At 53.9% G+C, this 23,980-nt stretch overlaps 4 protein-coding genes across 4 annotated transcripts; 3 read left to right on the top strand and 1 right to left on the bottom strand.

Moving 5' to 3' along the window:
- Positions 1–160: 160 nt before the first annotated feature.
- NCU05135 (hypothetical protein) lies at positions 161–3,164 on the top strand (the record flags this gene model as incomplete). The annotated part of the gene is made up of 5 exons (XM_951540.3): positions 161–408; positions 815–1,058; positions 1,136–1,257; positions 1,835–2,105; positions 2,327–3,164. The coding sequence occupies 5 exons, from the start codon at positions 161–163 to the stop codon at positions 3,038–3,040; spliced, it is 1,599 nt and encodes a 532-aa protein (XP_956633.3). The 3' UTR covers positions 3,041–3,164.
- A 2,402-nt stretch (positions 3,165–5,566) lies between these two features.
- Positions 5,567–6,546, top strand: NCU05134 (hypothetical protein). The gene is made up of 3 exons (XM_951539.3): positions 5,567–6,003; positions 6,099–6,176; positions 6,261–6,546. The coding sequence occupies exons 1-3, from the start codon at positions 5,728–5,730 to the stop codon at positions 6,267–6,269; spliced, it is 363 nt and encodes a 120-aa protein (XP_956632.3). The 5' UTR covers positions 5,567–5,727; the 3' UTR covers positions 6,270–6,546.
- Positions 6,547–6,893: 347 nt separating this feature from the next.
- Positions 6,894–10,488, bottom strand: NCU05133 (udp-glucose 4-epimerase). The gene is made up of 2 exons (XM_951538.3): positions 8,630–10,488; positions 6,894–8,572 (listed from the first exon to the last, which is right to left on the bottom strand). The coding sequence occupies exons 1-2, from the start codon at positions 8,919–8,921 to the stop codon at positions 7,485–7,487; spliced, it is 1,380 nt and encodes a 459-aa protein (XP_956631.1). The 5' UTR covers positions 8,922–10,488; the 3' UTR covers positions 6,894–7,484.
- Positions 10,489–12,853: 2,365 nt separating this feature from the next.
- On the top strand, positions 12,854–22,589 carry NCU05132 (hypothetical protein). Its single transcript, XM_951537.2, has 3 exons — positions 12,854–13,551; positions 13,649–14,462; positions 14,533–22,589. Exons 1-3 carry the CDS (start codon positions 13,304–13,306, stop codon positions 22,180–22,182), a joined length of 8,712 nt encoding a protein of 2,903 aa, XP_956630.2. The 5' UTR covers positions 12,854–13,303; the 3' UTR covers positions 22,183–22,589.
- Positions 22,590–23,980: the final 1,391 nt, after the last annotated feature.

Below are 23,980 nucleotides of genomic sequence, written 5' to 3' on the forward strand. Positions count from 1 at the left end.
CGTCCCGTATTGCATCCACCGGGTGCATCGCCGGTACCTCTCACTACCAACAACCTCACCATCTTCACACCAATCACGACCACCACTCACCTTTCTGGCCCACCACACCACCCATACCTCCTCACCAATACGAACTACTACATAGGACACCTAAGACAAAATGTCTACAATCCTCATACCCCTCTACATCTACCCCTCCTTCTCGTCCTCGCACGAGTCCTCCGGCTGGGCCCCGCTCTTCCGCGCCCTCACCACGGCCCTCACCAAGAACCCGTCATTGGAGTTTCTGGTGGTTATCAACCCCGGCAACGGACCGGGACCCGACTACCCCATCCCCAACGCCGATTACCGCGCGGCTCTATCCAAGCTTTCCGACACCACACAATATCCCAATGTAAAGGTCATTGGGTACGTGCATTGCAGTTATGGGCAGCGGGAGGTGGAGGAGGTGGAGAGGGATGTGAAGGCGTATTTGGGGTGGTTGGAGTTTGCGGAGCGGGGAGAGTGGGTGAGTTACCTTTTTTTTTTTTCCCTATTTCTATTTTTGTGTTTTTGCAGTGGTTTGTCTCTTGTTTCGTTGTCTTTGTTTTTGCCTTCGATTGGTGGTGTTGTCGATTCAATCTGGGGCCCGAGAGATGTTGGGCGATTGGGTTCCCAGTTTGAGCTGGACTAAAACTTAAGCTGGTCGGGACCATCGAGATCGAGATGCGATAACTGGCATTGTCAACCCCATCACATGAATTCACCAGCATCGTCATCAGGAGGATCACCGACCCTGCATCGCATCGCATCGCATCGCATTGCCCATCACTAGCAATCACCCGCCGGTGAACACGGGTTTATGGCAACATTGCACCATTACCTCCGAGTCTCCGATCCAGCAGCCCGGCAAGGACATCTCTTACGACGCCCGCCGAGCCGCCGATCACGGTTACCAGTGGCTCTTAAAAAATCGCCGGCGCTTGGACACCTGGACACCACCTTATCCGCACCTTCAGGTTGTCCGCACCGTGTCCCCGGCCGGCCGGAGTCCGGGACACGCACTTGAGCCTGGAACTGTCATCATTAGCGGCACCGGGGACGACCTTGGTTCTTGTGCGCTCGGCCGTTTGGACCCTTCTTGGCTTGATTTCAGTGTTTGACTCAGTGGAGCATCTCCGCCGACAACAACCCGCTGCCGATCCGCTCGCCGAGAACAAACAATTCTCCGGTCCTAGGTTACTACGCCGAGGGTCGGATGAACGCCCGAACCGTGCGGTGCGGTGCCAGCGATCATGCTTGTCCAAATGTTTCAGAAGAAACAAGTCTGGACTCTTGCTCCCCTACGGCGAAAAAAACAAACCAGGAAGAGGCGTCCCAACGGGAAATTAGACTCCGTCACTTCTGACGGGTCGGACAGTTTGGCTCGCCCCGAAACACGCACACAGGCAAATTCCCAGCTCCATCAGCCTAGTTTGAAACAGGAATGGCAGTGCAAGCAGGGTTCCTACGACAAACTTTGGATGACAGTTCGAGCGTCCGAGTTTCTCCCACTGTTGTGTCTACATCCCTCCTGTTCATCCCTTCCTCCCTGTTTCGTTGCTTTCTGGGGGAAAAGCTTCTTTGCTTTCTTGGGAAAAGCTTGGCCTCCACTCAGTTTCCGAATGGGGCCTCCTCCACTGGGATGTCGAAAGATCCGGAGCTATCGACCGAAGCTCAGCTGGAACTGCTTCTGGAGCTTGCTGAGAGACCCCACTTCATTTTCGCCTCGGGAAGAAGAAAATTCGAGACTTCAGCTGGCATTGCTTGTTCCGAGGCAAAAGAGCCCTTGAACCTGGTTCTACACTTTTTGGAGACTGGAGCACACTGGTGTTTCTCCCGGGGTTCGGGCCTTGTGTGGAGGAGTCCTCATGCTCACGGGCCTCAAGGTTGGCGGTCAATGTCTGAGCGAAAAAGCAACCGAGATTTCGGATTTCCCAAACTTGCTTTTTCGTCTGTTTTTTTTGGCGAGTCCGCTCCGCTCCAACCCGGCTCCGCTCCAACCCGGCTCGGTTCCAACACGGCTCGGTCCCAGCCCGGGCTCGGCCCCACGGGGATCTTGGCGGGGAGGATCTCAATTTACCCTTGTTTTTTTCCAATGGGGTCCCTGTCCTTGTTTGCTGGCAAGCAGACTGGGATAAGGAGCCTCAAGGGCCCTGTCTTGGCGATCGATACGAGACGTCGTGCAGTGCACGGCCCACTCTTGTGTTTCGTCCCACTTCCCGCTTTGTGTATCAGTCATACCAAAGTTACCATACGTACCACTTGTAACGACTTGTAACTGACTTTCACCTCGTGAAACAAACAGGCGATCCGCTTGGACGGCATCTTTGTCGACGAAGTCCCAATAGACGCCCAGTATCTCGACTACCTCCAGCGCATCACGGACAGTGTACGGTCCGGCTTTGCTGAGGCTGCATATCGCCGGAGCCATTGTGATAGTATTAATAGCAGCGAAAACACTTCCTTGTCAGCACCATCGTCATCGGCAACATCCTCGACGACGGGACTGGGCATCGTGATCCACAATCCAGGCATCTTCCCCTCGGCCGACTCCTCTGACGCCTTCTTCTCCCCTCGCCTGGTGAATTACGTGGTGGTGTTCGAGAACTGCCTCGCCGCCTGGTGGGACTCGGGTGACTATGTCAACGCTAACCTCGCTCTGTTGACGCCCGAGAAGCGGGCCAAAGCGATAGCTGTTGCCCACACCTGCGGCTGTGGTCCAAAAAGCCAAGCGGGTGGTAGCAGTGGCGGCCGCCCCCAGCAGCCAGATCTAGAAGGCCACCATGCCGCCGAAGCAGAGAAGACCGAAGGCAGTGAAAAAGAGGCCATCAAAAAGAACGTGCAGAACTTCTTGGACGAGGTGGTCACACAGCATAAACTTGCCGGACACTTTGCCACGTCTGCTACTGACTATGCGACGTGGTGCTCGGGTTGGGAAGGTTATGTGGAGGTGGCGTGTGACTTGGGCGGCAGCAACATGTTGACGGGCGAGGCCAGTGAGGAAGGGCTTCATGGCTGAATCAGGGTTACTTTTTGAATGTGCCTCCCGCAAGTAGATAGACGAGATAGACCAGTGGAGGTATAACCGGAATAGACAGGTATAGACTCTCCTAAAGAGGCACCATCTGGATGCCCTTGGAGCGAATTTCGGCACGCCGTTCGACCTCACCGTGTTCACCAACACAATGAAGTGATGGTAGTGGGACTGAGGTAGAATGTTCTTCCGGGCTTTTTGACGGTGAATATTCCTTCAGGGCGGTTTTCCTTCACTCGTCTTATTTTCCTCGTCGGCATGTGTCAATCTGTCAGATTCAAGACAGCACGCCCCGCCGGTATGTCTGTACGATGTACGCATACTTGACAGCTCGTAAACCGGGTAATCTGAGCCGGCTGAACCGTCTTTCTGGTGCTTGGTATTGGCGGCCGGTTTGTGCAGTTGAACCACTGGCCGTACAACAAACAACTACCGGCGTGCAGGAAGCATACCTGCTGGCGACACTATATTGAGAAACATAGGTGGTGAGATCTTGGCGTGAGCAGAATGTTCTGACACACCGCAAGATGGCAAATTGGCATAATGGCATACGATACGTTGCAAAATATGATGCAGCATATATTCATGCCTACCTCCCCGCAACCTGCATTGATACAGCCCCGCGATATAGGCCACCAACAGGCCGTTGGTGAGATGGGTTTGGTGCAATTTGGTGCATTTGGCACACCGATCGCATGTGTGGCTTTGGGGGCGCGTTACACGGCATCTACCCCGTATGGGGTACGTCGCAACATGCCTGTTTTCGGTCAAGGACCAAAAAAAGAAATGTTCACGAACATTTCCGTTTTCCGATGCAAGTACCTGGATATGGCGTTGTCGGGTTGCCAAAATGGCGAAGTCAGGGGCAAGGTGAAATCGTGATGTCCCTGTGGTGAGTCGTGGTGGTTCTGTGGCTGGCTGAACGGCGCGTTCACCCGATGCATACACCTACGAACGCCCAACCTCAGGCTGTAACGCAGGTAGTCAGACTGAATTGACAGGGGCCATTGAGGCACCCGACGTGAAGGGAGGGCACACTGGGCAATGAGAGACCTCCATCTCATCAGCCACCTCCGTGATGGCCGACCACACGGGCAGCACCCAACCCAGCTTCCACCAGTGTCAGTGTCTCGGGAAGTCGGTGTGGCTGTGGCCAACGTGGAATGAGTGCCTGGTGCCCTTCTCTGCCCTTGCGTGCCCTGGGTTGTGGTGCCTGGTGTGGTGTGGGCGTTGCCGGCCCGCTCCCGTGTTGCCTTTACCACGACTTGAGGCCAGCTGAACTCCAAGAGCCTCTGTTCGACACCTCGACGACATCGTTTTCACATCAGTCAGCAACCAGCTGTGTGTGGACGTCGGCTGTCGTGATCATGGCCGTCGTACAGAAAAGTCTTTACGAGCCTCGTTTCTGCTGTGACACGTTGGACAAAACCCGAGAGCCCAGAAAACCCGATGGCGACAACAGAGGCGGAACTGGAGCAATTGCCTTCCTGTGACTCCGTGACGAGCTGTGTCTGCACAAACCGAACGAGTCTGGCAATCTAGAAGTGACCAGACCGCAGAAAAACCTCGAGGACGCGCGGGATTTGTGCGATTTAGTGCAGACGAGCGCTGTACATGGTGAATGGAATGCCCTGTAAGCTGGCCCTGTTCTGTACCAAAAGGTGCTGTACATATGTAATATGGACGCTCACCCGACTGCAGCATGCGGTGCCCGTCCCAATTGTAGCGCCCCAATCCCGATGCACATATCAACCCACGCCGCCGACGCTGCCAGGTGGTTGGCCTTCAGCCCTGCCCAAAAAGTTCAACTCATGACGGCCACCCATCACGTAATTGTATTGATATCTTGTGGTAGTGGGCTGGTACTGGTCGGCGAGGCTCCGCGTAGTCCTTTATTCCCGAATGTGGGCGTTGCTCCGTGGCCCTTGGCGTGAGCACTATCACCACCGGACCGCACCACCGCATCGACAACTAGCGAGACGGCATTGACAGACCCAATCTCACCAATACACCCAGTTTGAACTTTGGTATACCCACCCGCCTCTTCTACACTATACATGTAGTGTATGTGTCTGTGCCTTTTTCATGCCGTCGGATTCACGCTGTCACGCTAGTTGGGGCTGAGAATACGGCTCGCTGAAGAATGTCTGGACCTTGGAGCCAGTGACTGCCCGGGGATGCTTGTTCGGAGGTGGCGAGTATCTAGACGGATTCTGGCTCGAGTCCGGCTGCTAGACTGGCTCGACTGGATTGATAGTCTCCTTCGATAGTCGGTGTCACCTACTGTACAGCTGAAGAGCTGAATGCGTCGCGATGGTGGTATGCACCGAAAGACATGGGCAGACAGTAGGTCGGCCAAAAGGTCAACAGACAGACCGGAGTGCTTGCTAGGGCTTACTCGTTGAACTTTCCCTGCCGCACCCCTGTTTGTACGCGAATAAGTGTGTACTCCAGTACATGGAGTATTCTTCGGAGGAGTCGGTCTGGCTGAAGGCAGTGCAGGACGGGAGAAGGTTGGTTGGTGCCATGGTGGGATGACATCCATTAGAACATAGATGGCGGCATCCCGCCTCGAGACGGAGTTTGGGGGTTTGAAAGTTCCTTCCTGTTGAAGAGTTCACCTAGTTGCAGCAAACAGCAGAAACTCTGTCAGACAGACACACTTGCCCAACATGAAGTTCTCCTTGTCCATTGTTCTTGCTGCCTTTGCCCTGCAGTCCACCGCCCTCTTGGTGCCCATGGACGCTCTTTCCTCCAACTTGGGCTCTGGTCTTGCACCCGGAGCGGCCGAGATCCTTCCTCTCGAGGTTCGGGCAGGCAAGAGCACCTCCAGGGCCAACGGCAAGGGCAAGCAAAAGCACAAGCACGCCCACGGAGTGCGGCCCGACTTCCGCAAGCAGTGCAAGAGCTTGCCATCGAACTGCCCGCCTTTCCTGAACAAGAAGGCTGTGAGTGCTTCCCCAACTCTGATTACCTGACGATACTACCTCTAGTACTTGCCCAGAGCGGAGTGTTGATGTTTACTAACTCATTCCTACACCAGATGTGCGAATGCAGGGCCGCCGCAACAGTTGCTTCCTACTTGGAGTCCGAGAGAGGATGTCCGAAGCCGTCTCAAAAGGTACTTGAGCCTCATTGACAATCATCCTGGGGTCTGGCCCGATATGCGATCTCGAATGAAACTAAACTAACCATGATGGGTTAGGCGTGCTGATTTTGCGTGCGATGTAACTCGGTTTTGACCAAGTGACGGAATGTCGATATGAGATAATGCAGCGTCTGGGTTGATGGGATTACTTGGTTTGGTACCACAGGGGGGGGCTTCTTGATTAATTATTAGGACACGGCATCATGTCATTTGTTCTCCAAAATCACACCGGGATGCCGTAAATTGGAAAGAAAGTTGGAGTTTGGTCTGGACACAGATTGAGAGATGCTTGATACCGCAGCAAAATAAAGAAATGCAAAAAGCCATCCTCACCATGAAACAGATGGCTTGCGAGCTCTTGCCATCGGATAGCTGCAGTGAGCCCCGGATCAGCAAGTGTATAGAAGCTTAAGGGCGACATGCTTCTGTTGTACAGGATCTGTTTTTTTATGGCCATCATCCGTCAGCAGCGTGAACGGATGGCTTGAAGGATTCAGGTCCCTGTTGCAAGTCAGCAAGCGTCTAAGACTAGGTAGGTACCTAGCTCCAACTGACATTTATGTGGCCATCAAGGTACACATGGCTGACTTACAACTCACAATGTCTGCGCGGGGTAACCCAAATGGTTGTTTCAGTACTAGTATCCCTAACACTACTTCTCATGACTGTCACCCATAAACGTTAAGAGTCAAGGTCTCGGGAACGAGGGGCAATACCCCACTAACAGCTGTACGCGCTCTTCACCACCACCAAATGTTAATGATCGTCAGACTTTGGGATAATTGATTTTCGATCGACGAGAACTTCTTCTGACGTCAATCCGTCGTCAACTATCATCATCTCTCAGAATATCTACAGTCTACACGTACAGCTTGGAAGGCAAAAAAAATTTAAAAAAAAACTTTAACAAACGAACCCCACGAACCAAATATGAAAAGTTTTGCGTGAGACCAGCGACCCTTTTGTTCAATGTACCCAAATTGGTACCCCGGAACTAAGCGAAGAACACCAACCAACAAAAAAATCCAAAAGAAAATCCAAAAGAAAATCCAAAAGAAAATCCCCCCAAAAAAATTAAAAAATTCAAAATAATCAGCACAGCAGACGTGCCAACCGGATCTTTTCCCATCCAAAAAGCCAGAACCCAAAACAGCCGAGAGAAACAAAAGAGTAAGAAACACGCCAACGATTCACTTCGCTGCTGCGCTCGGGATATCATCAATCAAACACACAAGAGAAAGGAGGAGAGAGCGGGACGAGGGGTCAACGTCATGGCGACCGTCACGACCTCAACGCTACCTTGGACACGTAGTTCCATAGGTCAGCAGCGCACTTGGTGATGCTCTCGCGAGTCGACCACCCGAGCTCCTTAGCCGCGCGCTCCGTCGACGCGACACACATGCCGACATCGCCAGGCCTCCTGTCAACGAGCGCGAGGGGAATTTCACGGCCAGCCGCCTGCTCCAAGCTGCGAACCGCCTCGAGAACCGTCGTGCCCGTACCGCTGCCGAGATTGAAGGTGGAGAATCCGTTGCCCTTCTTCGAGTTCCAATTGAGCGCCGCAATGTGCCCACGGGCAACGTCGAGAACGTGGATAAAGTCACGGATCGCGGTACCGTCACGAGTCGGCCAGTCAGATCCGAATACATTGAGGTTCGAGCGGTCGCCCTTGAGGACTTGCGTCAGCACGGGGAAGAGGTTGGTCGGCTCCCCGCGCGGGCTCTCGCCCAACACACCAGAAGGGTCGCATCCAACGGGGTTGAAGTAACGGAGCGCAACAATTCGCCAATCAGGGTCCGCCTCGGCCACATCCGCCAAGATGGCTTCTCCAAAGTACTTGGTGCGCGCATACGGGCACGACAGACCCTCGATGGTTGGCTCAACAATGGTCGTCTCTCCGGCCTCGTTCTGGGTCTTGACCTGGTGGTGGATGAGGTCCTCTTCCTTCAGTGGCAGGCCGGCGTTGGCCTTGGAGCCGTACACGGTGGCCGAGCTGCTAAAAATAAAGTTGCGGATGTTGAAACGCTCCAGCTCCTGTAGCAGGTTGACTAGTCCACACACGTTGTTGCGATAGTAGCGCAGGGGCTGCTGGATGCTTTCGACCACCGACTTGTATGCCGCGAAGTGGATCACCCCCGCAATCCGGGACTGGTACGACACCACCTGCTTGCCTGACGTAGCGTCCACCGTCATCACCAAGTTGCTGTATCTCTCCAGGAGCACATGCATGGCCTTGCTGCGGTAGTCGATACGGAAGAAGCGAAGACGGGGCATGGGAGTGTTGTTGACCTTGCAGTGATGGGCCGCCAGCATCCGGACGTTCTTCAGAACCGTCTTGTAGCTGTTGCTCAGGTTGTCCACCACGATAACTGCGTACTCAGGATTAGTATACTTGGCTCCCACAAAGGGTCATCATCAGCACTCACCATTGTGTCCCTCACGAAGCAACTCAAGTGTTGTGTGGGAGCCGATATACCCAAGACCACCAATCACCATAATGTACTTCTCCGAACCGTCAGCCGGCGCCTGTGTTGGTGCGAAGAGAGCATCTTCAGACGGCACATCAAAGTCGAATTCCTCATCAGACAGCGCAGGAGTGGTAAGTGGGGAGCTGCCGGCGGAATAGTCGCGGGATGACGAAGACAGATACTCTTCAGAGAGGTCCTGATCCTGGACATGATCTCTGAGATCAACGCGTGAACTCGAAGTGCTCGACATGATGAATATGAACAAGAGCTTGTGAGAAGATTCGCAGTGTAGGACTGGTGAGCGAGTGTGAGGCAAGGATGGGGTTGATCACTGGCCTTTTCTGGAGGAGCTGCGTCGAGGGCTTTTATCAGAAAGAGCCTGGTTTGGTGACAGCACAAAAAAAAAAAAAAGAAACCAAGATGGCAACACTCTTCCCCGGCAGCAAACCTTCTCCATCTACAGAATACCAAACACACAAGCAGTGCTAGAAGGCCCGACCAACCAACCGATACGGTTACATCCCGGAAGCCGGCGGGAGGGCGGCGAGTATCAAGCTGAGATTATGCCAGCGCGCCTTTGCTGGCACATCGTGGCTCCATGTTCCTCCATGCCTGTCATGCTCTCGTCATGAATCCGATCCAATTTCCGTTCCGCGAGACCGAATCAATCCTAGCTTGACCGGGACCAGATGCTCGACATGCCATGCATCAGAGATCGTTTGGCCCAGCTGAAGCAAGTCTCTGACCCCTAGAGTCCCCTGGACTCCGCCGGATCCCAGCTGAAGGCATATCTCTAGACAAGCAGTTCCGCAAGCCTTTTCCCCACAGGAGTCTCGGCTTGCCTTTGCTCCATCCAGCTACCATGAAGTTGCCATGCTCTGATTCAAGCTTCAGGGCGTCCAATCCGCACTGACTGACATCACCCAGACCATTGCTGGTGGCGCTATGCAAGTGAGGAAATCTTAGGAGTGGATGGCATCAAATTCGTTGTAACGCGACTATTGTCACCAGCCGTATCCGGTCCCACGTCCGTCTCTGACGCCTACGTTGTGCATATCCAAGGTGCTACCATACCCTACAGGCTGCCACTACGAGCAATTCAGCCGATAAATGAGTTGGACAGATGAGCCCGGACGCTAATAGAATTTGATGGAGCATGGGGGCGGGCACTCGGGAGGCTCATGTCATACGGGGTAAACCTCAGACAGGCACAGGCACAGTATAAGCTTATGTTGTCGAACATTTTTTTGAGGTTCCTTAATCTGCAGCAAGCAACGGGAACCCCGACCTCCCTAGTCTGATGCCAGGCACTAGCATAATCAGTCTCGAATCGAGAGACTAACAAGGAGCATCCACCTTTCGACCCTACCAGAAAACAAAATGAGGCTCTCCCTTGGTCTTGTGGCTTTCCATGCTTCTTGCTTAGCTCACTGGCCTCACCGCGGCAGCCGCAGGACGAGAATGTTGCCAAATCATAGCTTGGTGTTGTAGCCACTATCACAGATTTCAAGACATTGGGTCTCAAAGAGCACCTTATTTTTATGTTCGACACACACTTCCCGAAGCCCGCCTGACCAGGATTCAAACACGAAATCCGAAACAGCAGGAAAATAGGAAGAACACATAATGCCCTATTCACGTGAAATCGGGTTCTTTCTGTAGTGAGTGATGTCGCAAGCCCATTTCCGTGGTGATCGACATCGACTGCGGTGCCGGCGTGTTGCTACCGTGTAACAGGATTGGATCAAACTAGGATTTTAAATATGGAAATGGGGTTACTGTATGTAGTATACAGTGGCAGAGCATGCATCAACAAGGGAGACACTACGTACAGTAGTCTAGGTGACAAAAAAGCAACAAGCAAGCCAGCCAGCATCGGAAGTTGCATCTCTCATCTCACCACCACCCACATGCCGTAAGGTACTGTCACTACCTTGAGTGAAGTCCGCGTCGCGAGCGAGCAGTCGTTGTTGGGCCAACCAATGACAGGCGTCGGCACTCGGTCCCCCACTGTGTACTGCGCATGTAATTGTCCTGCCTGTCGAATGGTCGTCCTTGGCGTCCTTTCCCTCTGGCGGCGGAGGCGGCGGGGGATCGTTTACTGGGATCACGGCTCGGACGATGTTGTCTTAGGTCCCCTTGTTGGCCCTAGGGCACAGCTTGGCGACTTTTTGACGGCACTGTATGAATGCGATGACGGGAGAGAGGCACGAATTGGCCGAACATCAGTGAGTTCCTTTTTTTCTTGTGGTTTTTTTTCTCTATGTCAAGATTTCCTTGTGATTTCTGTTGGAGTTTCTCGTATCGTGAAACTTTTTTTTCCCCCGTGTGGGATGGCTTTCATGTTTCAACTACATACCTACCACACTACAAAGATACCTCTTCAGGGCTACCCCAGGTGTCAATCCTCCTTCATTCGGACCCTGGCCAGCCACCCACGTTGATGTTCAAGCAAATATGAAGGGTTGCCGCATGGCCCCTTGTACCTAGGTACCCAGCTACGGATGTACATATCGTGACGATGCTAAGAACTTTTGTGTGTAGCATTCTGGGCCTGTCTGGTCGTGGCTTTTTTTCGACTCACGCTGCGATCAGATCATCCTGGTCACTAGTGTGTGGCCTTGTTGAAATTTGGTGTCCATACAATCGCTAACGCTTGGATATTGGTAGTCAAGTCTGGTGAACTATTGAATCTGCGTAGTGCACTCTTCATCAGAATACTCGATTTTCCAACACTGTTTGGACCCAAGAATCAAAAACCAAAGCGCTGACACAAGCGGCTAGCCGACTGGAGGCATATGGACTATGGAGATGCGTTCTGGAAAAGCCCCTTGCAAAGTTTCGGAACTGGTGGAGAAACACCCGTCCGTATTTTACCTTGTTCGGTACGACGATACACTACACTACACGGCCCCCCCGGCCGGACAACCTTGTACACGTGTACCGCTACGACATGCGGCTCGTTCGCTCGTTTTTGGCTCCTGGCCAACCAAGCGCATCACAAAAATTACACTACGGCAAGATTCGCCTATTCTTGGATTCGTGGAATCGTGGAGTCGAGAACATGCCCCCCCCCCCCCCCCCCCTGCCATTACAAGGGCCTCGGGAGGCGGCACTTAGCGTAGTTGTATCATCGTCCACTACACACACTAGAGGCAGAGAGACAGCCAGCAGTGGGAAAGGCTTGGAGGCACCTCCGATCTAGGAACCATTGTTCTCTCGCTGCGACCCTTGATGTTGCCAAAATTCTCCCCTTTGGGACAAACGTCAAATTACACCCGCGCCTCCAGTACCACGCCAGACAGGACGCACTGACAGAATCACAGATTTCGAGACACGCACGAGCCGCTGGATGGATGGGGAACGACCTGAAATAGGTAAAAGGAACCGGGCCAAGAAAGAGACAGACAGACACCAGGGCGACCAGGGCGACCAGGGCCCCAGAGTAACAGACCTCTCTACCCCCAGGCGTGCTGAAGCCAAGCATTCGCTAAGAGGCGCTCAGATGCATATGGTGCGATCCGCAAAGTGGACGACGTTTTTTTATTTTTTCTGGCAGACAACGAATGAGATACGAATTGGGTACTAGTTGTCCCTCTCCGCGAGCAAAAAAAAAGGAGAAAAAAAAAAAAAAAAAAAAAAAAGGAACGCCAATGGCCAGCGCTTACGCCGTACACATTACCAATTGGGAATATTACAACAATTTCTAGATCAGAATGGGTTGGAAAAAGCTTGTGATACGCCCGGGGTGTCCAAGATCGGCTCCAATGGCCATCCCTTGCAACCGCAGGTGTGCATGATGGCTCGCCTTTTCTCTGAAATTCTTTCAAGCACTCGATTATTCTTTGCTGGCACTGGGGTCCAGCTAAGCACCGGCTGGATCAGCGGGATGGCTCACCCCCCAAGGGTGGGTAGGTATGATCGCGTACGAGCTTTGTTTCGTACCAGTCGGTGATACGGTACCATGCTTCGTCGTCGACTTCGTTTCGCACCCTTACATTTCTAGCAGACCCTTTGGGAGTGACTTCCCTCCCCCCTCTGTTAGGTGTGGGTCGGGCATGGCGACATGGTGGCCGCCGCCCGCCCGGTGCCGCTTGAACTCGAGACCGACCGGGACGCCCCGGTTTTTCGACTTCACGCTGTGAGTGAGGCTGTGAAGACAATTTTTGTCCAGTGTCACATACAACCGTCTCGAACATAGTGTGCTTCCTATTCTCTCTTCCAGTCAGTGCTTCCGGTGCTTTCACACCAAAGCATCACTTGCAGACGGGACCTTCTTCCTGTCTTCCCCTCTGGATACCTTATTCTTGGCCCGTCTCCTCTCTTTTCAGCACGTCTCTCGTTTCAATAGTATGTTCATGTGGCGATGATCACTCTTTAGCTTTTTTTACTGTACACATCATCACCGTCCACCGCAACAGAAGCGCCATCCTATAATCGTTAATCCTAATCGATCGATTCTATCAGCGGGCGGGGACGGCGCTGTTTCGACATCTCATCCACACATGTTCTTTGCCTAGGATTCTAACGACCTGGGTCAGTCCTTTGCACCCTACCTACCTACGTCTTTGATCAGTTTCACATAGCCCGTTCCTTGCTGCTGTCACTGGGCGGCATCGCCATTGACTGGCAATGGCTTCCATTTTCTCACCCCCGGGGGGCGCCGGGGACCCAGTCCTGCAGATATGCCATGGCAATAACGACACCGACCGTCTGGTCTACTGCAACAAGATCCTATCTTCACAGGAGAGGCTACAGACCTCATGGCAGTGGGGCACGTTGATAGTGGGAATCGCAGGGTTGGCTCTTCCCGTCCTACTATCAGTGATCCTAACCATATACCATCGTCTGTGTCAGTCAATATCAGACAGTTACACCAAGTGAGTTCACCCAATACTTGTCTCCCGTCTTCTGATTATCACCCATTGTTGTCCTCGCTATTCATCAAATTACCCATGATATTAACATCCACCATAGGCGGAAACGCAAATCACCTCCCGGGCGGAAGCAAGCTGGCTCACCACCGTCGCGGCCCGAGTTCAAGATCCCGTCCTCAACCAAGGCTTTCCAGTTCTTGGATGGCGGTGTATCATCAGGCGCGGCCGTCCCCCAGCCATTGGTAGGGGGCACTGTTTACATCAGTCCCTTGCCGTCGTGCACGGACCCCACCCCTTTCCAACCGCTTCAAGCTACCCCAACCCAAGACATCACTTGTCTCGGCCTGGTTGACGCCAAGGACGTCTCCCCTGCCGATGTTGCGGCGTGGGAGACGCATATCTCCGACTTCATCTTGAGCGATGACGTGTCCGGGGTGGTCTTGAAGGTAACGGACCTCGCCAAGGAGGATGAGGAGACGGCGGCGCGTCTCTTTGCGCGACTACGCCAGCGGGCGGTGCCGATTGTCCTTAACCTTGGCCTTGATGAGGAAAAGGAGGAGGAGGAGTCTGAGTTTGTAAACAGTGTCGACTTCTCGAGCCTGGTGGGCATCATCGTTGAGAATGCCTGTATACTGCCCAATGGCGAGAGGCGGGATTACTTTCGCTCGGAGAAGTTGAGGGAGCTCATGAACAAGTGTGCCAAGGAGCGACTGGAGCGCCCGCACTTTTTCGTGGCCTTTCACGATCTCTGGGACCAGCAGCCTTCTGTGGCGGTTGTGTGCAGAGGTGAGAAGGTCGCAAGCCATTTCGAGGCTATTTATCAGCATGGTCCTCGACATGTGGCGAGTGGTTTGAAGATGACCCAGCCTCCTGTGAGCGGCTTTGAGTATCTGCGAAAGCCAGAGACTTCTGAAGTAAGTCTTCCCAATGAACCCAATTGATCTGTTACGAGATGGAAGCTCACGAGACTGACTGTTACAACAGCTCCAAACTGCATGGTTGCAGCAAAAGAAAAAGGTCTATGTGGGCGATGACAATGAGCTGCTTGACCAGACTTCACGACTTGACGTTGATAGAATCGCGTCCATCGTCCCTGGCGTCAAGAAGCTGTTGCAGCCCGTTGCGCAAACCACCGAGAAGCAGGAGTGGTGGTCGGACGAACCAGAGCTCTCCTTCCCGCCCCCCTATCGCGAGGTGGCGCCTGCAAGGGACGAGTTCTGGGAGTGCGACCATAGGGGTGAGGCGCTTTCAGCCTTGGGATGCATCCCTCTCACTGCGTCGGCAACCGACATGCAGTACGAAGCCATCTTGGCGACGCAGACCCATCTGCGCGATTTGAACATGCTGCAAAGACTGCGGCCTGCCGAGGTCGATAAGCTTGTCATGGCCTATCGCAATTTCCAGCTCGAAACCGCTCATCCTCACTTGTTCGCTCCCCTTGTTGAGGGCCTGGTCGAGGGTAAAGTCTGCGTCTACAAGGGTCTTGATACCGGCTTCAAGGTTCCTGATGGCGAGGCTCACTTCTGGGGTATCTCTGTTCCTCGTTCGGAGGATGGCGATGTTGACATCTTCATTTCGCGGAGCAATCCCAGTGATGTCGCGACCATTCTCCATGTTTGGCTGGCTCACAGTGGTGTTTCCCGCGTGGAAAGGTACGAGGAGGAACTTCGCTTGGAGAACAACATGGGCTCCGATTTGCCTCTCCCTACTAGCATCCAGACTGCCATCAACATGTGCTCGCCGTCTGAGGTTCTCTTCTTCTTGCAGCAGCTGCAAGTCAGTCGCCTGACACATCCCTTCCGTATTGTCATGGAGGCCTACTGCAGGGCTGTCCTCCTGGACGAGTCCTCTACCATTGCTTGGAACGACGCTCACTGCCGTCTTTACCTCGAGGGCAAGGTCTCCATGAGGAATCTCCTCGAGCGGAGACTTGCCGAGTTCGCCCGCCAGGGTGCCACGGCCCTTCCTTCCGCTGATGGTCTCGTGGCTGTTGCAGAGAAAATCGAGCAGCGTGTCCGTGAATCTCTCTACTCTGGCAATGTCGATGCGCTCAATGCCATCAGGAACCCCTTAACATATGCTCTGGATCCTATGAACCAGTACCACGACAACAAGTTTGTCGATGTCAACACTGATCTGATTGCTCTCATGTTCTTCACCACTGTTCGCAAGCTTGCTCTGGAGGATGTCTACCTTGAGGCCACGGATCACTGCCCCCTTTTCTCGCAGGCCGATCAAGCAGCTGTTTTTGCTGAACTGTGGGTGCTTGGTTCTCAGTGCGAAGCTTTCTTTGGCATGCACCCGCGTGCCCTTGGCAAGATCATCTACGACCAGTATACTGCCTACCTTCGCAAGAACCCGCCCCCTACTCCTTCGGATGACGGCGACCGCAATGGCCACATGACTGTGTATTCCAAGCCCAAGCCTTCTCAGAGAGAGCCCGGCGATGAGTACGAGGATCCTGCTCGCCGTGGCTTCAGAGACCGCATGAAGCTCAGCTACTTCCGTGAGAAACTCGCTGACTTTGGCGCTCTCTCCATCTTCTGCATGCCCGCTATCATGGATATCCTGCTTCTCACCTTTGTCGGTCGTGGTCTGTTCATGACGGCCTACATGGGCGAGGACAACCTCCTTGCCGCTTGCTACGGTCTTTTGATCGCGCTGCTGATCTCGGCTGGTGTCACCGGCTGGGTCGGCAGTATCGGCAACTACTACCTTTGTAACTTTGCGTACACTAACATGGTCTTCTTCCACGCTCAGCGCCTCTCGGGTGGCTTCGTCTTGACCTTGTTGGTTGGTCTGGTTGGCTTCATTGCCTTCACTGTCAAGACTTCGGTCTACGCTGGTCTTGTCTTCTTCGCATACCTCGTGCTTCTTGCAACTTACCTCAACATCCTCGGTATCATGGCGACCATGCACCAGGAGGGAAGCCCCTTGACATCGGGCCGCAGTGTCCTGTGGAGAACCATCCCGTTGCTTCTCATCTCGCCTGCGCTTTCATCCTTCGTCAATGGCAAGGACCTCGCCATCTACCTGTCTGTCGGATACGGCTTCCTCGCGCTGCTCATTTTCCAATACCGCAAGTTATGCCACGAGTGGATGGGCTGGCTCAGCAACATCCCCAAGTTCACTGAGGCTGATGTCCACGCGTGGTACGAGCACCGCATGAGCCAGAGCTCGATCGCGAGCCCCAGCAGCGAGAAGACCAACGCGGATGAGACCAAGAAGCTCGCGCTCCAGGCCTTCCGCGACGCCGTCAAGAAGCAGCAGGGTCGCATCTTTGGCGCTGCTCCTGATGCCCTGGTGCACAGGGTGGTCGAGGGGTTGCCCTACATCAACTGGATCCTTCGCATGGACGGTCCTCCCGAGGAGGTAGTCGATGTCTTCTCGCCTCCTTGGTTTGCGCAGCTCAGCGAAGCACAGAAGAAACGACTCCAGATGTCCCAGGGTCTCAAGGAGCACAGCGTCTTCTTCCTCTTCCGTCAGGCTCGCTACGACATTGGCCAGAACGTCGGCCTTTTCCTCGTCTGCCTGCTGGATCGGTGGGTCAGCATCGTCATGTCGGGCAGCGGCAATGCGAACGTGTTTTCCAACTTCACTTCGCGCTACGCCATCTGCTTCGCTATCCTGTACTTTTGTTTGTCCATCATGGTGCTCGACGTCACCATCAAGAAGTACTGGCAGTTCAGCTACGATCTTCCCAAGGGCATCCTCTCCAGCGATGCGGAGCTGTTCGCGCTCAGGCAAAAGTGGCAGCAGACTCGCCGGATCAAGTACTTCGGCGCGCTCCTCACCCTCGCCAGCAGGCTCCTGGCGACCTTTGGCTTGACTACCATTCTCGTCTGGCTGTTCGTCAAGGAGACCCAGATCCTGGCGCTGTACTACCTGTACTGCCTCGGTTACACTGGCGTTATGATCTTCCAGTTCAACCGCTGCTTTACGACCAGCGTCCGCGCCCACGTTCTGTCTATCCTCACCTCCGCCGTCATCGGTTTTATCGTCGGCTGCCTGCTCTACCTGATGCCCGAGGGCAAGATCGTCTCGGTGGACGTGATCGGTCTCTGCGTCGCTTCCGTCTTCGCTGCCGTGTCTACCTCGTACTGGGCCATCAGGAAGCCAAAGCAGATGGACCTCAAGGAGGATGGCGCCAACGGCGATAAGCCCAACACGTGGAAGCAGCACAAGATCGGCCACTCTGATAACTCCTTCACTGGCAAGAAGCCCGCTCAGGTCAAGGACCTCCCTGGAGACCTTCTCCTTGCTAAGCAGGAGACTCCCTTGGCTCGCTCGGTCTCGGAGACACTTCGCGATGGTCAGAGTAACTTCCCCGGTGGGAACTCGGGGACGGTTTCCTGGCGTGAGGACGTCCTCAACGCTGCATTGGCCATGTGGCTAGACGAAAAAATTCGCGTCACCGTCTGCCCCCGCGGTGTGTTCCTAGACGCCGGACTCAGCGAATGTGTTTCCTTCAGCGAGCTTAAAGACGACGAGCTGCACATCACCACCGGTTTCCTTCCCGAAGAGGAAGTCCACCTGGCCACATGGCAGCCTCTCCTCGCTTGCATGATCGGCGAAGCCATCCTCTACCACACTGCCCGCGGCATCATCGGCCTGGACACCGCCAAGGCCGTCCAAGCAGAGCACATCCTCTCGGGCGCGGACCGTTCCTTCACCGTCTCCAAGCGCATCGCCTTCCAGCTCGCCACCGAGGACCGCCAGGGTCTTTACCGGATCCGCGAGCAGACCAACCAGGAACTGATGAAGCATTTGTGTCTTGAAACCAACATCGACTCGGAGTGGGTGTCCCTCCCTCGTCCCGTGCAGGAAACCATCCTGTCGCGTATCCAGGGCATGTCGGCCTCGCAGTCGCGCGACTTCCCTGCCTGGATGGAGGAGAAGGGCGTCGATCTCCGCTGTAGCAATTTCCACGTCAAACTCTGCCTTGAGCTCTACCTGATGGCTGGCGAGCGCGTCATGATGTACAATTCTGCTTTCAATAACACCTCCACGTCCACGCTGTGTTACTTGCCTGAGCCCGACAGCGAGAGCAGCACCCAAGAGACCTCGCCGCTCCTGGAAAATGGGAAGAAGAGCAAGCACATGCACTGGACGCACAAGATCCTCTTTTACGTGCCCATCAACTTCGTCAAGTGGGTGGCCATCATCTCGGGCGCCGGGTCCAACATTGAGCGCGAGCTATGGTACTCCCTCCGCAAGATGCCGCGCGCTCGCAAGGTGCTCATGTGGCTCATCCTGGCCATTTGGCAGATGTGTTTCCGGATCCGGGATACTTGGATTTTCATGATTCTCATCTTTCACCACAAGTCCCTGGTGCAGATCTGGCGGTTGGCGCGCAAGGGAACGCCCAGGACTTTGTACAAGAACCGTATCGTCGTGGTTATGCGCAGACAGGCTCTGACGGGCTTTGCGAAGCTGAATGAGTACGGCAAGTTGATGCTGAATATCTATGAGGGTCATCTCAAGGAAGTTCCGGAGGAGGAAAAGACGCAGCCTGTTGCTACGGCTGTTTATGATCACACTTACCGGCTTATCACCAAGTCTGTTAAGAAGGGCAAGGAGGAGGTACTTTCGTCGTTCACTTATGGTGAGGGTAACAAATCTAGACGCCCGACGGAGAAGTACGTCGTCGAAGGCACTACTGTCAAGCGCTGCCACTACGATGAGAGACGTCGCATTTCTCACGGTATCATCAAGTTTGGCGATGTCGAGTACTCCTTCCGGTACTTTTACAAGTCCAGTCCCAAGGGTTCTCAGGATGTGCTCAAGGCCGAATACGAGCTGAAGGCCGACCACCCCTTCGTCTTGACAGTCTACTGGGGTACTCCTCCCAAGGAAAAGGTCGAGGAGTGTAACTGGACTCCCTCTGACCGCGTCGGCCAAGTCGACCGCAGCACCTACGGCAGAACCTTCACCACTGTCATCACTTACCCCCATCGTCGCGACCCGGTTGAGACCACTTACATGGAGGAGAACGGCAGACAAATCACTGTCGACCGCCCGCCCCGCATCTTTGAGCACGAGGACGTCCTTCTACAGAGGCCTACGGATGTCTCCTTTGAGAATGACGATCTCTTCATCTACCACCGCCGCTCTTATGTCGAGCGCATGGCCAAGAACCTCAAGCAGACGCACTCGTTCGCCTCCCGCCTCAATCCCATGTCCTGGTTCTCTATGCGCAAGAAGTCCATCTACCGCCCTGTCCCTACCTGGTGGTTGCGTACCGAACTCTGGGATATCTGGCGCAAGTCCGGCACTCTCGATGCTGTCACTGCGTGCTGGATGGACGAGCTCATTTTGCGCGAGGAACCTCTTCTCCATCGGTACTGGTCTGCTAGAAACAGCGGTCAGCTCTCACAGGCGCGCATGATTCTCGACGCCGACATTGACCAGATTTCCGCCGCTATCGAGATTGAGAAGCACGTTGGCGAGTTGTGCATGTTACCGATCAAGACTGCCGACTTGTATGCCATGGGCCTCGGCAAGGATGCCAACCAGATCACCACCCGGCCGCAGGACTGCTTCAATGATTCGGAGAACCGTATCTCGGTCATCTTCAACGATATTGGGTGCTGGCCTGAGTCTCCCGGCGGTGTTTCCAACTGCCGTCGCGATCTTGTCAACGGTCATACTACCATCCGTAACCACGTCTTGGCCGAGTCTGCCAACGAGTATGGTATCCCGCGCTTCCAGGTCGAACGCAACGTTCAGTCGCTCAAGGTCGTGCCCCTTTGGGGTCTTGACGGTCGTGTTCCCAATCACGGCCTCATTGAGAACCTCCTTGAGATGCAGGTCGAGGACAAGATTGTGCGCACTGACATTGATCGTGACGTCGTTGACACCTTTATTCCTCTTCTCCGTCTCTTCGTCAAGGGTGCTCGTTCACGTCATATCTCCAAGGCTGATATGTACCGGTACAGCAACGCCATTCTGGATATGTTCCAGTACTTTGAGCACAAGGATTACAACAAGACGTGGAACTCCAAGGAGGTTGCTGCCGCGTGGGCCGAGGCCTGGCTCATCAAGTACGATGATCCGGATATCACTGACCCCGAGGATAACCTGGCGGTTCAGCAGCCTACCATGTCGGATTTCCGCGACTCGCTTGCCATCTTTTCATCGTACTTCTTCATCTACGCCGTGCAGACCCCCGAGGACTGCCCCAGGGTCTTCCAGAGCACGCACCATGGTATCAGCTCCATGTTCGGTGTCTTCCTCAAGTACCAGCGCGGTGCCACCTTTGGTATCTGGGATCATGCCATTCTCTGGCGTGAGTGCTGCCTCAACCTCAGTCCTGCGCAGTCGACCTTGCCCATCCCTGTCCAGTCCATGGTCCTCGCTGGTATCGGTCTGGCCATGAAGCTCGCCTACTTCCACGCCGATGTCATCTTGCCTTGCACGTCCTTCTTCAACCCCATCTGGGAGACCTCGCTCGGCACCGACACGAACCGCATCGGGCATGAGAAGAAGTTCGCTCGCAAGATCGATCCCATTGTCAACGGCGTCAGCAACATGGATGCCTTCAAGCCCGTCGACGAAGTCCGCACCACCACGCCTACAGTCGTCATGCTGTCCAATGTGCAGTTCATCAAGGACATCCGCACCGCCATCCGCGCTGCCGACGTCATCGTCAACCAGTACGGCTTCAAGGAGTACCGCCTCTTCATCTACGGCGCCAAGGACCGCGAGCCCGAGTACGCCATCAACATGACCAAGCTGATTGAGGGGTGCAAGCTCACCGAGCATGTCATCCTCAAGGGCTTCGGCAAGCCCCAGGAGATTCTCAAGGACGCCTGGCTCTTTATGAACTCGTCCCTCTCCGAAGGTCTCCCGCTCGCCGTCGGTGAAGCTGCTCTAGCCGGTGTCCCTGTCGTTGCGACTGCCGTCGGCGCCACGGCGCTCGTCCTCACCGATCCCGACAACCCGTCCGTCGCCTACGGTGAAGTCGTCCCGCCCAACGACCCCGTCGGCCTTGCCCGCGCCCAGATCTCCATGCTCGCCATGGCTGGTCCCTGGGCCAAGTTTGCCGGCGACGTCGACAAGCGCGGCTCCGTTCTGCCCTCGCTCATGCTCCCTGATACCCTGACCCCCACCGACGTCGCCTTCCTCACTAAGCGCATGCACGAGAAGACGGACGCCCGTCGCAAGCTCGGCATGTTGACGAGAGAGGTCGTCCTCAAGGGCTTTCACGGTGAGCGGTACCTGCGCGAGCACGAGCAGATGTACTGGGTGCAGTGGCACATGGCCAAGATGCGTCGGGACCCGGGTGTGATGCGTCGTCGGGCGCTCGTCAGGAGGAGCGGTTTGATGAGGTTCAGCGGCCAGGGAACGACGACGCAGACGGGCGATTATGATGGCGACGCGAGCACGGTCATCTATGGCGGTAGTGAGGCGGCGTTGGATGATGAGTACAGGGAGGATCGGAACTCGAGGAGGAGTCGGAGCAGTTATCAGGGGCAGAGGCAGGGCAGGAGGCTGAGCAAGCCGCAGCCGCAGCAGAATGTGAGGAACTTGTCGAGGTTGACGGTTGCGACGGTGGGAGGAGGGTCCGAGGCGGGACCGAGCGGGTTGAGCTCGGGGAGGGCGAGTATGGTTAGTCAGAGAGAAGTTGTTTGATGATGGTTTAGTTTTGTGTTGAAATTTGAAGATGGTAGAGGATGTGCTGCTGGATGTTGAGAGTTCACTTGGACATACAAAAATCTTGAAGTGGGGGAGAGAGAGGAAAAAGGTACGAAAGAATTAGAAAGGAAGGAAGGAACCCAACTTGGAAATCCTATACTGGATCTAGTTGGCAGGGGAGGCCTTTTGCATACATCACCAAAAGTACATACCACTACCACATTTCCCTTTTCCGTGTCACATATCTGTGTTTTGTCATGGGAGCCGGCGGGTTTGCGAAGCGTTTGTGGAAAAGTTTGCATGATTATGAGACTGAAGGAGATGGATGAGATATCCTAAAAGCATTGTTTTGGATTAGCGAAGGGAGAGAGAGAGATGATCGTCAATAACACTATCACGACTGCTTCATTGTTGACTTGATGCGTTCCTGCTTGTGATCGTGGTTACTTGTATAGTGTTTGTTTTGTTAGGTGCGGGAGAAGGAGGAGCAGAAGGGATGAGGTAGAATGGAAGGCGTGGTGGAACGAAGCTAGAGGGGACTCGTCGGGGTGATTGTTGTCGTTGGCTTTGGATGGTTTTGGAGGCAGGTCCTTTGGAGGAGTATGGAGGGTGTTTCTTTCATGCTTGATTGCCCGGGTTGATATAATGACGACGGAGATGTTGAGTGTTGGCGGGCAAGGAAAGCGAGGATGAAGGAAGGATGGCGACCTCGCCAGCAGGAACGGTCCCCTTGACAGTCTGGCTTGGCTACGGTGTAAGGTAGCTACAGAGCTGTGAAGAGTCGTTAGGCACTGGTACTTGTATTCCATTATTACAGGTTCTACTCATTTTGCAGCTCATCAGATAAGGCTATACCCAACCAAGGTTTATTGTAGCCCTCAAGTGGCGTACAGTGCATGCATCCTTCCTTCCCTTTCTTGGTTTCTTTTCCAAACAACCAAACGAATGACAAATGACCATCACCAAGTTCATTTCCATTCGGCGTCTTCACACATCTTTGTCGTCCGACGCTTATGTTCTCCATTCTTTACTTATGTCAAACATGCTTCCTTCGAACGGACGATGTCTTCACACATCTTCGTCGTCCGACGCTTATGTTCTCCATTCTTTACTTATGTCAAACATGCTTCCTTCGAACGGACGATGTAGGTGTATCTTATGGCTCAATAGCAAACGACACACGAGCGGCACCAGCAAAATGTTTATACACTATCTACATCCCCCAAGACGGTCCTGCTGACCCTGCTAGGGCTACTACATCATCTGCTCGACCCTCGAGATGTCTCCAGGAATATAATCGGCCATCACTCACGACGAGGCTCCGCGAGCCTGGTCTTCGAAAATGACGTGTCACACATGACACCTTAACTTGGGCGCCACTGGAGCTCGTTTCATTCCCACACTCAATCGCCTGTGCAGTCTTGGCAAGAGGTGTGTGTGCGTGCACACACACACACACCGCACTTCTGTATTGTACAACTTCGTCAAAATTCATTATTTTACAACAATTTCTATATCAATTTAAAGCTATTTCAATATACAAAATAATTATAATACTAGTAATTAATTAAATTTATTGTAATAATACCTCCTAAGACAATCTTTAATTTAAAACCCGCCGGCGTAAAGTAATCCCGTATTCGAAGCGGCGTATTAGTAGTCTACTTTAATAAAGATTAAGATTAGGAAGATCCTAGCTTAATAATTCTATAACGTACCTTATTCCGCTTTAGAAAGAAGAGTTGTAAAACCGAATAGTTTATTGAAATTATCCTTAAGATTATTCTATTTAAGA

Source organism: Neurospora crassa, linkage group VI, assembly GCF_000182925.2.
Source record: "Neurospora crassa OR74A linkage group VI, whole genome shotgun sequence".
NCBI lineage: Eukaryota > Fungi > Ascomycota > Sordariomycetes > Sordariales > Sordariaceae > Neurospora > Neurospora crassa.

Coding starts and splice junctions, on each gene's coding strand:
- NCU05134 (XM_951539.3), top strand. CDS start 5,728: ATGAAGTTCTCCTTGTCCATTGTTCTTGCTGCCTTTGCCCTGCAGTCC. Junction 6,004..6,098: donor CTTTCCTGAACAAGAAGGCT/GTGAGTGCTTCC, acceptor TTCCTACACCAG/ATGTGCGAATGCAGGGCCGC.
- NCU05133 (XM_951538.3), bottom strand. CDS start 8,921: ATGTCGAGCACTTCGAGTTCACGCGTTGATCTCAGAGATCATGTCCAG. Junction 8,573..8,629: donor GCTTCGTGAGGGACACAATG/GTGAGTGCTGAT, acceptor CTGAGTACGCAG/TTATCGTGGTGGACAACCTG.
- NCU05132 (XM_951537.2), top strand. CDS start 13,304: ATGGCTTCCATTTTCTCACCCCCGGGGGGCGCCGGGGACCCAGTCCTG. Junction 13,552..13,648: donor ATATCAGACAGTTACACCAA/GTGAGTTCACCC, acceptor CATCCACCATAG/GCGGAAACGCAAATCACCTC. Junction 14,463..14,532: donor GAAAGCCAGAGACTTCTGAA/GTAAGTCTTCCC, acceptor CTGTTACAACAG/CTCCAAACTGCATGGTTGCA.